Raw genomic sequence first — 12,059 nt, 5'->3', positions numbered from 1 at the left:
GCAGCACTTCTGTTTCTTAGGCACTCCAGTTTATTTTCCTGCTGAAACATTCAAATAAGGGATCTGATATGTAGTTTGGACCAGAATTTTTCTTAACAACTTAGGTTTGTCATAAATCATTTTTTCCCTCTCGCACACATGTAATTACATATTAAATGCTCATCACTGCTGAAGGATGCAGCTTCCTCCTAGAAGCTGCTGTTAAAATTGTTTGACTCTGCCTCCTGAGTACCAGCTTTCAGTGACTTTTCCTTTTGGACTTCCCTGTGAAGGATTTGACGAGTTAAAGTGTAACGTGCTTGGCACAATTCCTACCTATGTGTATAACACTTTATGAAGTTGGTTTAGCAGCATGAAGAGAAGTAAATATTCTGCTTTTTCCCTTTACCATCTCCAGAGCGGGGAAAGCTGAGCGGCGGTAGAGGGGGCAGAAGTTGCTGAAGGTTGTTTTGTAGGCCAGTGTTAGAGGAGCATCTGCATCTCCTAGGTGTAGGACTGGTAGGTTGTCTGAAAGCATTGGAGGCTTATTTACTTTGACTCTTGTTCATTATGGAAATGATCTCTGTAATAGGAGTATTTTAGAAGCAGGCACTCAAGATGCTGGAATAAAACCACTACTGATGGTTAGCATAAGTGTTCTTTTTGCCTCAATTTTCCGAAAGGACCCGTTATTAAGATAAGTATTTCTAAGTGAATGTGAATCAGAATAGAATAGTTAATGTGCTGTGCACTGACCTTCTCAGCTTTGAAGTAAGCTTCCTAGGAGAAATCCTTAATGGATTCCAGGAATAATCCTTTGGCATTGCAGAACCAAATCTGAGACTTCTGGTTAGAGAGAAGTACTTGATGTCATCATCATTAAAGGGTATTTTGTCTGCTTGATGTTGCTCGGCAAACCAACTGGAAAAAAAGACTTTGCTTAACTTGTATGGCTCTTCTGTCTCCACCTTCTGGAAGCTGATAGCAAATAATTTAATATCAGTGTACTGAGTTAATTAACTGGAAAGCAAGTGTGTCTCGAGATATATTTTGACCCTAGTTAAAGGATGCTCTCAGGGTTTTGTTTTAGTTATACCAGCTAGTCTAGGGAGCAAATGACGGGGAGGAAAATTCTCCCTAAGCTGAAACTGTCTTTTTTAAATCTTCTCTGCAGAATGTGTCAGACTGAAGTTAGCCAGGAGGTTAGCTGGTTTCACTGTACTGTGGGCATACTGTTGTAAAAGAATCGACTGAAATTGTAATGTTCCAGGTTACCTTTTCCATCCATTGCCATCTGAATGTTCTTGGCACACATATGTTTTCAGAGGCGAAGAGCTATAAGTGGTAATTTCTGAGAGGACAGTCTGGTCCACCACAGGTAGTGTGCTGAAGGCTGTGCCTTCAAAGATAAGAAACCCTGCCTTATATCAGATCTGCGAGACAGCCAGAGGGCAGTGCTTGAGAGAAGTGCGCTCAGGATTTGGTCTCCCTCTCACTTGTTTTTTGGGTGCTATTTTCTTTGTGCTGTTCCATACCTTGGGCTCTTCCCTGGCCTGCAGTGTTGTAGCACGGATCAAGTGATCATCGTGGTTCGTCAGAGTAATAGGTCAGTTGGCTGCAGGCAGAGCTATGAGCTGTGAGTGAAAGCTTTCTAGCCTGTTGTCACATGGTGGTTGTTCACAAAAGCCTTAACCTTGGAATTTAAATCTTCTTCCCTGGCCGTTCTTGTGCCTTTTCAGGTTGCAGCGGCTCCCTGGTGGCTGCCTGTGAAGGGAGCCAACTGGAAGCACCCCGAGGGTCCTGACTCCAGTATCGCCAAGAGGTAAGCCGTAAATGGCCATCAGTGCTTGTAAATATACCCGTGAGCTTGGGCAGGGAATGGAGGTGCAAGAAACAGTTTTTAATTATAACTTGCTTGCTGCTGCTTCTGTGACTATTGTCACATCTTCTAGCGTGTTGTGCGTAACATGCAGTGGTCATGTGGTCGATGGCACAGTAGTATTTCAAGAAGGTCTGTAAGCACTTTCCACCCAAGGGAAAAGAGACCATGCTGAAATGTGCTTCAGGGTGTTTTCTATTTGCATTTATACATCAGCAGTGAAACAGAGTAGGTCTTCAGAGGATCAGCAACTCGAGAGGATTCAGTGCAGATCTGGTTTTGGAGAGAAAGACTAAATATTAGCTGCACGCGTAGTCTAGGAGTCCACGTAGTGTGTCCTCCATCTGGGATCTGGAGGCCTGTTTCTGGCAGCAGGCGACTGAAGAGGTTTGTGCAGTATTCTGACTTTGTAGGCTGCTTATTGTGAAAAATCAGTTGTAACTTTGTCATCTAGAAGCTCTGAATGCTTTGGAAAATGTTTTTTTTGTTTTTTTTTTTTTCTTAGTGCTGTGCTTTGCTAGCATAAACCTTGAAACTTGCTGATCCATGTCTTCACACAGTCTCTTTCAGTTCAGGAGCAGAATGAGTTTTATGCCTAGCAAATCAAAAAGCTTCATTTTTCTCAGGTGCTCTTTGTGGATGGTGCAGAACTAGCTCTGGGTTGCAGATGTCAAAAGCCATTGTTGCAATTGGGTGTATCACTGTATCCTTACTTGGATGCGACTGTCTTAGTTTCTCTTTCTCTCAGTAGGCAAGTGGCAATGAAGTTGGCACTAGCTACTTAATCAATTAGTTAAAGTTTCAAAACTGCTGTTTGAAATAAAGTCAGACTCTAGCCTAGATCTGGCATGTTTCTGAGTCCTCTGAGGACAGGACTGTATTAGTGTAACATCACCTGATGGCTGAACTCCTTAGTAACAAGTCCGTTGTCTGTTCTCCAAGGGCAGTGAAAGAATTATCTCAGGCAAAAATAGAGATAATATTAGGAGGAGTTGTTGGGGGGAGACAGAAATTTAGGTCACAGTCAGCAGATAAGAGTTGGAAACATGCCATGTAAATCTAGTCTTGTAGAAGCGTGGCACAAACCTAACCTAGTGCAGCTACTGGTGAACTTGCCGTATGGAAGCGGTCTAACGGACCAGGAGCCATATGCTGGCCTGTTAAATGAGGCAGGAGAGACAAGTTAATAGCAAGTCCTCTGTATCGATCTTCAGTTCCCTCAGCTCTTGAAGTATCTTGGTCTGTTAGAGGCTTGGATGGGGAGGATCCTTGTGAAAAGAATGACTAGGCATTGTTTCTGTCTTTTTCTGGAAAAAAGAGACCAGGATTGTAAGGGCAGTACTGGAAGCAAACTAAAGGAAAGTTGTGAGCTTTTGCGTAAACTGTGGACTGCTTGAAACAAAAAGAAAAATACTTTTTTGTTACATGGCTGCAGTTCACAGTTTCCTGTATTGGCTGCTGCAAAAGATTATGTTGCTAGGAGTAAGGACTCTTTCTTATCTTACCTCTCCCTCAAAAAACCCACAGCTGACAGCAAAGAAAGAATCTGCTGCAAAGAGAAGAGTACAGAGGGAAGTGAAGAGCATTCGCTGTTGGATCGCAATGTAAATTTTCCTATTGAGAATCTTGGCTTCCTCTTAACATACTATTAAACTAGCCTGGCAGGGAGTAGTAAAGCTGCAGGCTTTTAGTTTTTTTGGCACCTATGTTCCCACCTTAGCCAGTGTATTGGTGGTTCTTCACTGGCTCCGGCGTGCAGCAGGTTTCTAAGGGGAGACCACGAGAAAGCACGAACTGGAAACGTCTCTGTTACTTGTGTGGAGCTCTACATTAAAGCATGAAGAGACAAAAAGAACTTATTTTTTTTCTCTTATTTTCCTCTGTTGGCTGCATTTCCCATCCAGCATCTACTAGTAGCTTGCCGTCTGTCTTTATGTAGATTCTTTTCTGTAAAAGTAATCTGGTAGCTTGTCCAGTTGTAACTGAACTGCAAACTTCCCCGCAGTCCTTTGTGGCCATTGTTTGAGTTTCATAAAGTGCTTGTGCTCTATAGCAGTGAGAGTGCCTAGTTCTGCTGATGATCTTGTCCTGTTTATTTTGTTCCCCAGAATGGATCATCCAGTTCTTCATGTTTCCTGGAATGATGCTGTGGCGTTCTGCGCATGGGCGGGGAAACGATTACCAACGGAGGCTGAATGGGAATACAGCTGTCGGGGGGGCCTTGAAAATAGGTACCTGTCACAAATGTGCCCCTGATAAATGTTTAAAACTGGGATTTACTAGGCAAAGAAGAGTTGTGTGGGTTTTTATTACCCTCCGTGTCTCTTCTTGGCTAGTATGCACATCTGTGGTAAATGCAACACTAGAGTTACTCTGAACGGATTCTTTTAGGTGAGTGAATTTCTCTGAATACCTCCGTGGCATATTGTAATCTGAACTCGGTAACGGGAGGAGAAGGCAGAGAGCCCAAGAGAGCAGGAGATGTGACAAAATGCCAAGACACAGGACTCCTGCTGTTGCAGATGAAAGGTATAGCAAAGGAGCTTAGTGCCAAGGCCCAGAGAGTTGCAAGAGAGCTTAAGAAGTAAAAAAACCAGCACGGCAACTGTAGGGTCACTGGATCCACCTGGCTGTGGGCTTGGAGAGGAGGGGAGGACAAGGTGAATAATGGATTTGTCTTCTCCATCCTGTGTCCTGGTCTACCTACTGCACAGACCAGTGCTCCCTTTCCCTCCTCATCTATGAATTGTCCTCAAAGATCCCTTGTTCTCCTTGAAAACCTGCTAGGTGTTGGTACAAATGGAACTGGAATACAAACAGTTCTCCAGGGTAACGTGGGGAGAAAGGAGGAGGAGGATGGTGTGTGTCTCGTCTCTTTTCTTTTTTTTTTTTTTTTTTATTAAAAAAAAAAAGTAACTGTTTTTCTGTATGTCTCCTAACAGACTTTTCCCATGGGGCAATAAGCTTCAGCCAAAAGGTCAACATTATGCCAACATCTGGCAGGGAGTGTTCCCAACCGACAACACTGCCGAAGATGGATACAAAGGAACCGCGCCTGTAAGTGTCTCACACGGAATTCATGAGATGGAAATGAACTTTGTCTTCCTAAAGTTGAGGTCTGAATCTAAAGGTCTTTTCACCTTTAGATTTTTAAAATTACAGTGTATTTCACTGCAGGCTTGAGTATTACCAAGGGACGCTTTTTAAAAGCTAATTGAAAAGTCAAGATTACTTCATCTTTTTAACTTTTAGTTCCTCTCAAACTGACCTCTTGTGGTGGTTTAGCCCAGATCACCACACAGTTTGAGACCGTAGTGGAAATGTGGTGCTGAGAACGTTGAGGATGGTAATGGTTCATTCTCTCATTCTGTTTAATTTAAATGCAGTATGTACAAGTGCTATAGTTCTGCACTACTTCTTTGGTGTCTGCTTTTGAGATATGAAGGCAGAAGCTCCTAGTAAAGACAAATGCGCCTTTGGCAGACTGGTCTTCAGGATTAAAAATTGTATTTCATGTTGAGGGCTTACAGAACTGGCACTTGTGTTCCACGTCTTGTGTAGGTCACTGCGTTTCCTCCCAATGGCTACGGCTTGTACAACATCGTCGGGAATGCCTGGGAATGGACGTCTGACTGGTGGGCTATCCGTCATTCGGCAGATGAAGTTCACAACCCTGTAAGTATTTTGTTGGCATCACATGACCTGGTTTCTGTTTGAAAGCCCACTGTTCTTTGCTCCTCTGCTGTGTCTGGGTGGGATGGTCTGTGTCCTGGTGAGTTAGAAGTATCACACCACAAGTCATCAACACTAGAATTGTAGTGCTCTAGTGTGATTTTATTTATTTTGTTGGACAGGCCTCCACAAGGGGTTAGCAGCTGAATACTTCCAAACAGGCATCCTATTACCTAAGTCAGGGATTTACCAATGCAGTAAATTTAAAAAAAAAAAAGACTTGCTGTTAGTTTACGTTGCTACAAGCTGTACTTTCTTTTTTTTTTTCTTTCTTTCTTTCTTTCTTTCTTTTCCTCCTCAGGTAGAGATCAAACCATTGAGTTACCTACTCACTTGTTTAAAACTCAACATGTAGTAAAGCTGATGTTTGTAGGGAGAAGTAGCTTACGAGGCTTTGGGAGGTTAATCTGTGATTTTCTTTGTGGCAGGTAGGGAAAGAGGTCCTGCAGGGTGAGCGTTGTATGTGGGATTTCTCCTGCAGTATCTCTCAGCAGACTTCAGTTCTAGTGTTACATCTCCTTCTCTCTCGTTTATTCAGGAGGACTAAATCTGAGAAATGCGCTGCTCTGCTCTCACAGCGCTTGTGTTGTTCAGACACAGTTATCTGTAATGAGAAAACCAATTAAACCTAACGGGGCAGGAGCTCTGTCTGCTGCAGCATTTGCGTATCTCTGTGCTATGGTCTCTTATCATAAGTGTAGACTTCCTTCAGTGTGCCAGACATAACTGGAGGCCTTTCTGGCAAGTCAGTAATTGGAAGCTTGAGGAACTTGCTAAACTTTGGTTGTTCTGTACATTGCAGAGGTTGACATTCTGCTGTTCTTCCAGAAGGATGTGTCTAGCAAGAGAAATCGGACTGGTTTTGGGGTGTAGATTGCTCTAGATCTGTGGTAGCAGTTCCATCACGCAGATGGAGCATCTGGAGACCTCCTAACCCATACCAGTCAACTGGCCAATTTCAAGTTACTTGTATCCCAGTAAGGTATCACAAGTCTCTCCAGTGACTTCAGCTGTATGTCAGACAGTGCACTACATACATCTTCCCAGGTAACTGAAATGCTTGGGACTGTTGCTTTTTTTTTTTGTTTGTTTGATTTCAGATAGGATGGACTATTCCCTAGTTTTTGCTGGTAGGCAGTCTTGGTGGCCTAGCAATGGCTAAAGAACCTCCTTTGCCCTTGGGATGTTGGCCATGTTGTATCTCCATCTACCGCCTTTCTCACATACTGCATAAATTCGTATGGTGGGGTTTGAATATTGCATAGTAGTCAAAATTTTCTGCCGGTTTCTGTAATTCAGCAATAATGGAAAGCTGTACTGCATGAATTGTCTCTTGAATGTATAAGCACACCTGTCTTGTTCCAACATTGACTCACGGCTTGCATACATATACAGCTGAAATTTATATCAAACTTACACTTAGCATTCAAACTGGTTCTTTAGATTTTTTTTTTTTCCCTTGTTTGCATACTGATTGATTAGGAAAGAAACATCTGCTGTCTTGCAGTTCTGTTTCCATTCTGGTGGGTGTTTTCTATGCAACTAAGGGTACATATTTTTGTACCTAATGAGTGAAAACAAGGCCAGTTTAAGAGCAGTGTTTTTAAAGATGAAGCATTGAGTAGCTAGCAGAATGTAAATTTGGACAAAAGTGAAGAACAATAGAACCAGAAAACTTTGCAGTGTCAGAGGAGGTGAATATTGATTTGATTGCAGCCTGATAAGTTGGGTTAAGGTGATGGTGAGAAACAAGCGTTGTGTCACTCTTTGTTTCTGAAAGCAGCTATGAGTTTGCTTCGGGTTTTTATATTCAGCACAAACGTTTTGCAGACACTTAAAATATTTTAAAAATAAGTGTTAACATTTATGTTTTTAGATTTTTTTTTTTTTAAGGTGGGAACAGATTGTCAGAATCTAGTGTCTGAGGCAGAGCACTTCAAAGTGAATTCCAAAGGGTTTTTCTGATTAAATTGATCAGGAAACTGAATCTCCTGATGTGAAAAGGTGTCCCAAAATAGCCAGGCTGCAGTATCTTCTGAGACATTAAAAATGATTAGCACCATATCTCTCAGAGCCAATCTCTTAAGTCTTCCAAGAGTACAAGTCAGCGTAACCTATATATAGGATGTGTTCTTTCTGCCTGGAAGGCTAGGAATTCTTCTAGAGGGTCAGAGCTCAGTGGAAGTCTTCTAACATATTTAGTTTAACATCTGAAATCTGCATTTCTCTAGTACTGCAGAGATCTGGGGTATACTGTGGATCAGTTACACGGAATGTATGGAATTTGGCACACACGTTATTTTGTTCACCATAATTGATTGGCTTGCATTCATAAATAATTACCAAGAGCAAAAATAAACCGGAACACCTGAAAGTGCTGTGTAAGTTTGCTACTTTTTAAGGTATTAGATTTAAATTATCCTCTAACAAAGGGACAAACAACGTTCTCCCTCTTCTTTGTCAGGTGTAGGACCTGTGCAGGTAAGTATTGAGGCCAAAGAAACAAAGCTGGGGGATTTTTGTGCAGCTCAAGAAGCATACAGAATGCAGAGCTTGGTCCTGTGTCCTTGCAATTCTCAGCTCGGCGTGCCGGGTCCTCTGCTTGTGCAGACTTTCCTTAAGGATTGAATTGGACACTGACAACTAAAACTCTCCTCAGCTACTCTGGTCCAGACACTTATTTGTATAGTAATAGCGGTTTGCTCAAAACATAAGGAGCAAGTGGCTTTTATTTTGAATTCTACTTCTTATCAGTCTGTTTAGTGAGCTGCAAATGTCTCTGGTCGTTTTGACTTTAGCAAATGGCAAGTCTCCCTGTTTTACGAGCCTAGAGGATCAGTGGGGACTAGTGTACGGTGCTTCGACTATTTGTGAGAGCAGGTACACAGGATGGTTTTTGGTGACGTTTTAAGTAACAAATGTGTACAACCTTACTTGTAATCTGGAACGCAGTGAGATGCCCGTCCATTCCATGTAAGCTAGTGGGCTTGTTACTCTCCCAGAAAAAACAAAAGGAAGCATCCAAGCCAGTACCATTGACTTAGTGCAGCAGGCCAGTCCAGCAGCAACCTCCTACATCAGGGATCGTGAACAAAGCAGAATCAGCCAAATCTGCAATGGACAACTCTTACACATGGAAACTGAAGTAAGTTCTGAATTTCAAGTGGAACAGAGTCTCTCAGTTGTGTCCTGCTCTTCTAATTTCCCCTCATCTCGCCGCGTAGTTCTTGTCTGTATTCTGTGTTCACTCACACTAAAACCGTTCTAACCAGAACTTGGTTGTGCGTTTAGGTTTAGGCTGTTCTGCCATGGCTGCTCTCCAGTGCACATTGTGTTCTGGGGATACTTTATTAAGGGAGTCTTTAATTGAGCCAGGGCCAGGAGATCAAGGAGCTAGCTGTCCTGCTGCTGTTCTCTGCAATTATTTTGCTGGCTCTGGAAAACATCTTGGAGTTGCACAGAATGGGGCCACGTACCGGTACAAAGACAGTCTTGAAGCATGGCTTAGTCGTGCAGGTGAAGCGATTTTTCTGTGGTCAGACTCAGCTTGGAGGGAATTACAAAATCCACTTGAGAAAATGGAAAACTGATACTTCAGCTCCTCCAGTACTGGCAGAGGGTGGAAAGCCAGAGCACTGCTGCTGTCAGAAATGAGTACTGGGCTGATTTCTCTCATGAGTGAAAAAAATCCACAGTTTAAGATAAACTCACAAAAAACATTTCTTTCATGTGTCTTGCAGCTGCTGTTTGGTGCACAAGGGCAGGACTAAGAAGCACCAGGGTTTGTTTTGTTTGAAAAATGTAAATGATGATTTGCCAGGCAGTAGCCAAGTGTGTATGTGAGATCAATCAAACCACAGTCTCTTCATGGGGCCCTTTTAATTGTGGTGCCTTCTGGCTCAGATTTTTTGTATATGGTGCGTGATTTCTCATGACCTGCAGTTTCTGTTTGAAAACTGATTTAGAGCAAAACAGAGTGGCTGTGTAGCTGACTGTGCATAGAAAATTATGGTGCAAATTCAGAGAGCTTTTTTTTGATGCAATGAAAGAAATACAACTTCCTTTGTCATTTAAAAAAAAAACTTCTGTGATGTATTTAATAACTCTTTAAAGATTAATCCTACTTATAAGCTTTGGTAATTGAACACACAAGCACTTGTAATTATGCAATCAGACTATATGTCTGTTACAACATGATACTACAAAATAATCTTGCCAATATACAGTGAGTTCTGTTCTTTAAGTCTGGGATCAAAGTCTGGGCAGCTCTGGCTCTTTGCATGTGGACAGCCAATGTCCTTCCACTTCAGTGCCAGGTGGTACACTTCTACAGGTAACGGCATAGAACAATATTGTCTGATGGAAAAAAGGTTTGCTTCTTTTAATCAAATGTGATCTTAATTGCCGTGCTCTGATCAGTTTTTATTATGGGCAGGCACAATTGCAGCAGTTTCCCTTATCTATAAGGAAGGTACAAGCATGAGCAAATTGCAAGCTTTCTCTTTTTTTTTAATTATAAGAAATGTGATACACAGCTGTAACATTGGCCAAAGTTAAAATAGTGTTTGTACACTCTTACTTTACCAAATGTGTTAAATGCATATATTATTTTGAAAAGCTGTTGACTGGGAGGATCTCAACTTTTCAGCATGCTGTACCTGAAGGCTGTGTAGTTCTGTGGAGGACAAAGCAGTGAAGTTTTTTGGAGTTGTTTTTTTTCCACTAATCTCTAAACAGCCTGTGCTCAGACTATGAAATGTAGCCCATAGCTGTCAGACAGGCAGCCACTGTTTCTCCAACTCGTGTCTAGTGATTTTCTGCTTTTCCAAGAACTTTGCCTGTTGTTTTGTGATAAACTCTTTACCTCCAGTGGTTTTGAAGTGTTGGTAATAGAATAGCTGTTTGGGGAGCACTATCCGATGTCTGCAGATGGTGAGGCATTGCAGTGCTCTAGCTCACTTTAGAGGCTGGGGGTTTTCAGTTTAATGTGGGTTTTTGTTACCAAGTAACCTTTGCTCAATTTTTGCCTGGCAGAAGATATTAGTAATTAATAAAAAAATCTGATGCGGTTACCATTTTCTTTGGTTCCCAGTTCCTTCAGCAATTGCTGAAATGTACAGTAGTCCTGTGGCTGGACAACAAGCCTGCTAATCCTTCATTAGCCTGCTCCTCTTCGTTTGTGAAAGCTGCTTGGGAACCCATAGCAAAGATGGCTGCTCTGTATTTGCATTACAGTTTTTAATGGGAAATCCTGCTCCACAGCTCCCTGTTTTGCCTTGTTCTCATGGAGCTTTTTTTAGGTTAGTTTTCTTCTGGCTGGTGCTATCCTGGCTTCCCTTAAAATGAGCTTAAGAGGCTGTTTGGGTTGATGTGCTTGTTAGTGGCTTATCTTCCAGTGGGGCTCAGCGCATCCACACGCAAGTTTGGTGACGGCAATTTCCAGAGACCTTGGCAATGGAGTGAGCCTGTCCCGTGGAGGAGCCCTGGCTCGGGAATGAGCAGATGCTGTCTCTGGGTGGGTTTCCCCTTGCGTATCTGTAGAGGATTAAATGCAGTAGCAGGCCAAGTTCTTTTTCACATATCTCGTATGAACTTTTGCAGTCACTGGCTTCTGTAGTACTGACGTAAACTTTCATGGTTTTCTTACAGTCTCTGTGATTTATATTCAATATTGCAAATCCTTGTGTTGATTATTCTAGACCTTCCCCTCCAGTACTGCAGGAGCTGGGTGGCAGAGAAGAATTTTACTTGATACAGGGCAGGACGGTGTGGTGACCCAGTGTAACCAAACTGGTCAAATCCACGGAGAAAAGCTGGAGCAGTGTCATTCCTTGCGAAATCCCGTCTTTAGGAACCTGCTTCTTAAAGGGAAGCTATTCCTAAATGAGGAGATGCTACAGAGGTGAAATTTTATTTTGGTGACTGCATTTGTATCGGTCAAGGCCTTGTTCTTAAGCTTTTGCAGAAGGCACAGTGCCCTTCAGGTACTTCAGGATAAATGGCTGGCTCCTGGACAGGAGGAGACAAAATAACTAGCACAACTTCTTTTTCAGCAGCTGGCTGTTTTAAACCTACTATGGTACTTCTTTATGGTACGATTTTATCTCATTTACATACTTTGTAGACATGAATTCTTTTTTCCTAACTGCTGAAAACTGGGCTGATTACTTTCTTGTAACCTGTAATTATTGATAGGGATAATGGTCTTGGCAGAAAATGCAAGGATTTGGGGAACATCACAGCTCTGCTCTTCCTGCATTCCACAAGTCTTTCTGATAAGGTTTTGTCTAGAAACACAGACTTGATTTATACACTCTGCCAACCAGTGAAGAAACAACAGCTCGTACCTTGAGTTACGTGAAAAATTCTTTATTGGAGACTTGTACCTAAGCAAACGTTTTTGTTGCATGCTAGTGTAACGTGTATACAAATAAATATATGCAAATCGAGTTTCTTACAACTTGGAGAG

The 12,059-nt window shown here is 42.2% G+C and overlaps 1 protein-coding gene across 1 annotated transcript in view; it reads left to right on the top strand.

The window, feature by feature from the left end:
* SUMF1 (sulfatase modifying factor 1) overlaps window positions 1–12,059 on the top strand; it is a 34,480-nt gene that overhangs the window by 17,701 nt on the left and 4,720 nt on the right. Inside the window, exons 4-7 of the mRNA XM_086755614.1 lie at window positions 1,719–1,801; window positions 3,967–4,089; window positions 4,801–4,915; window positions 5,420–5,533. Coding sequence (XP_086611740.1) covers window positions 1,719–1,801; window positions 3,967–4,089; window positions 4,801–4,915; window positions 5,420–5,533 — 435 coding nt within the window. The remainder of the gene's footprint in view (window positions 1–1,718; window positions 1,802–3,966; window positions 4,090–4,800; window positions 4,916–5,419; window positions 5,534–12,059) is intronic.

This window comes from Chlamydotis macqueenii, chromosome 10, assembly GCF_036417535.1.
Source record: "Chlamydotis macqueenii isolate bChlMac1 chromosome 10, bChlMac1.mat, whole genome shotgun sequence".
Classification (NCBI taxonomy): domain Eukaryota; kingdom Metazoa; phylum Chordata; class Aves; order Otidiformes; family Otididae; genus Chlamydotis; species Chlamydotis macqueenii.
The sequence above is the reverse complement of the archived record's forward strand: the minus strand, read 5'-3'. Positions and strand labels throughout refer to the sequence as shown.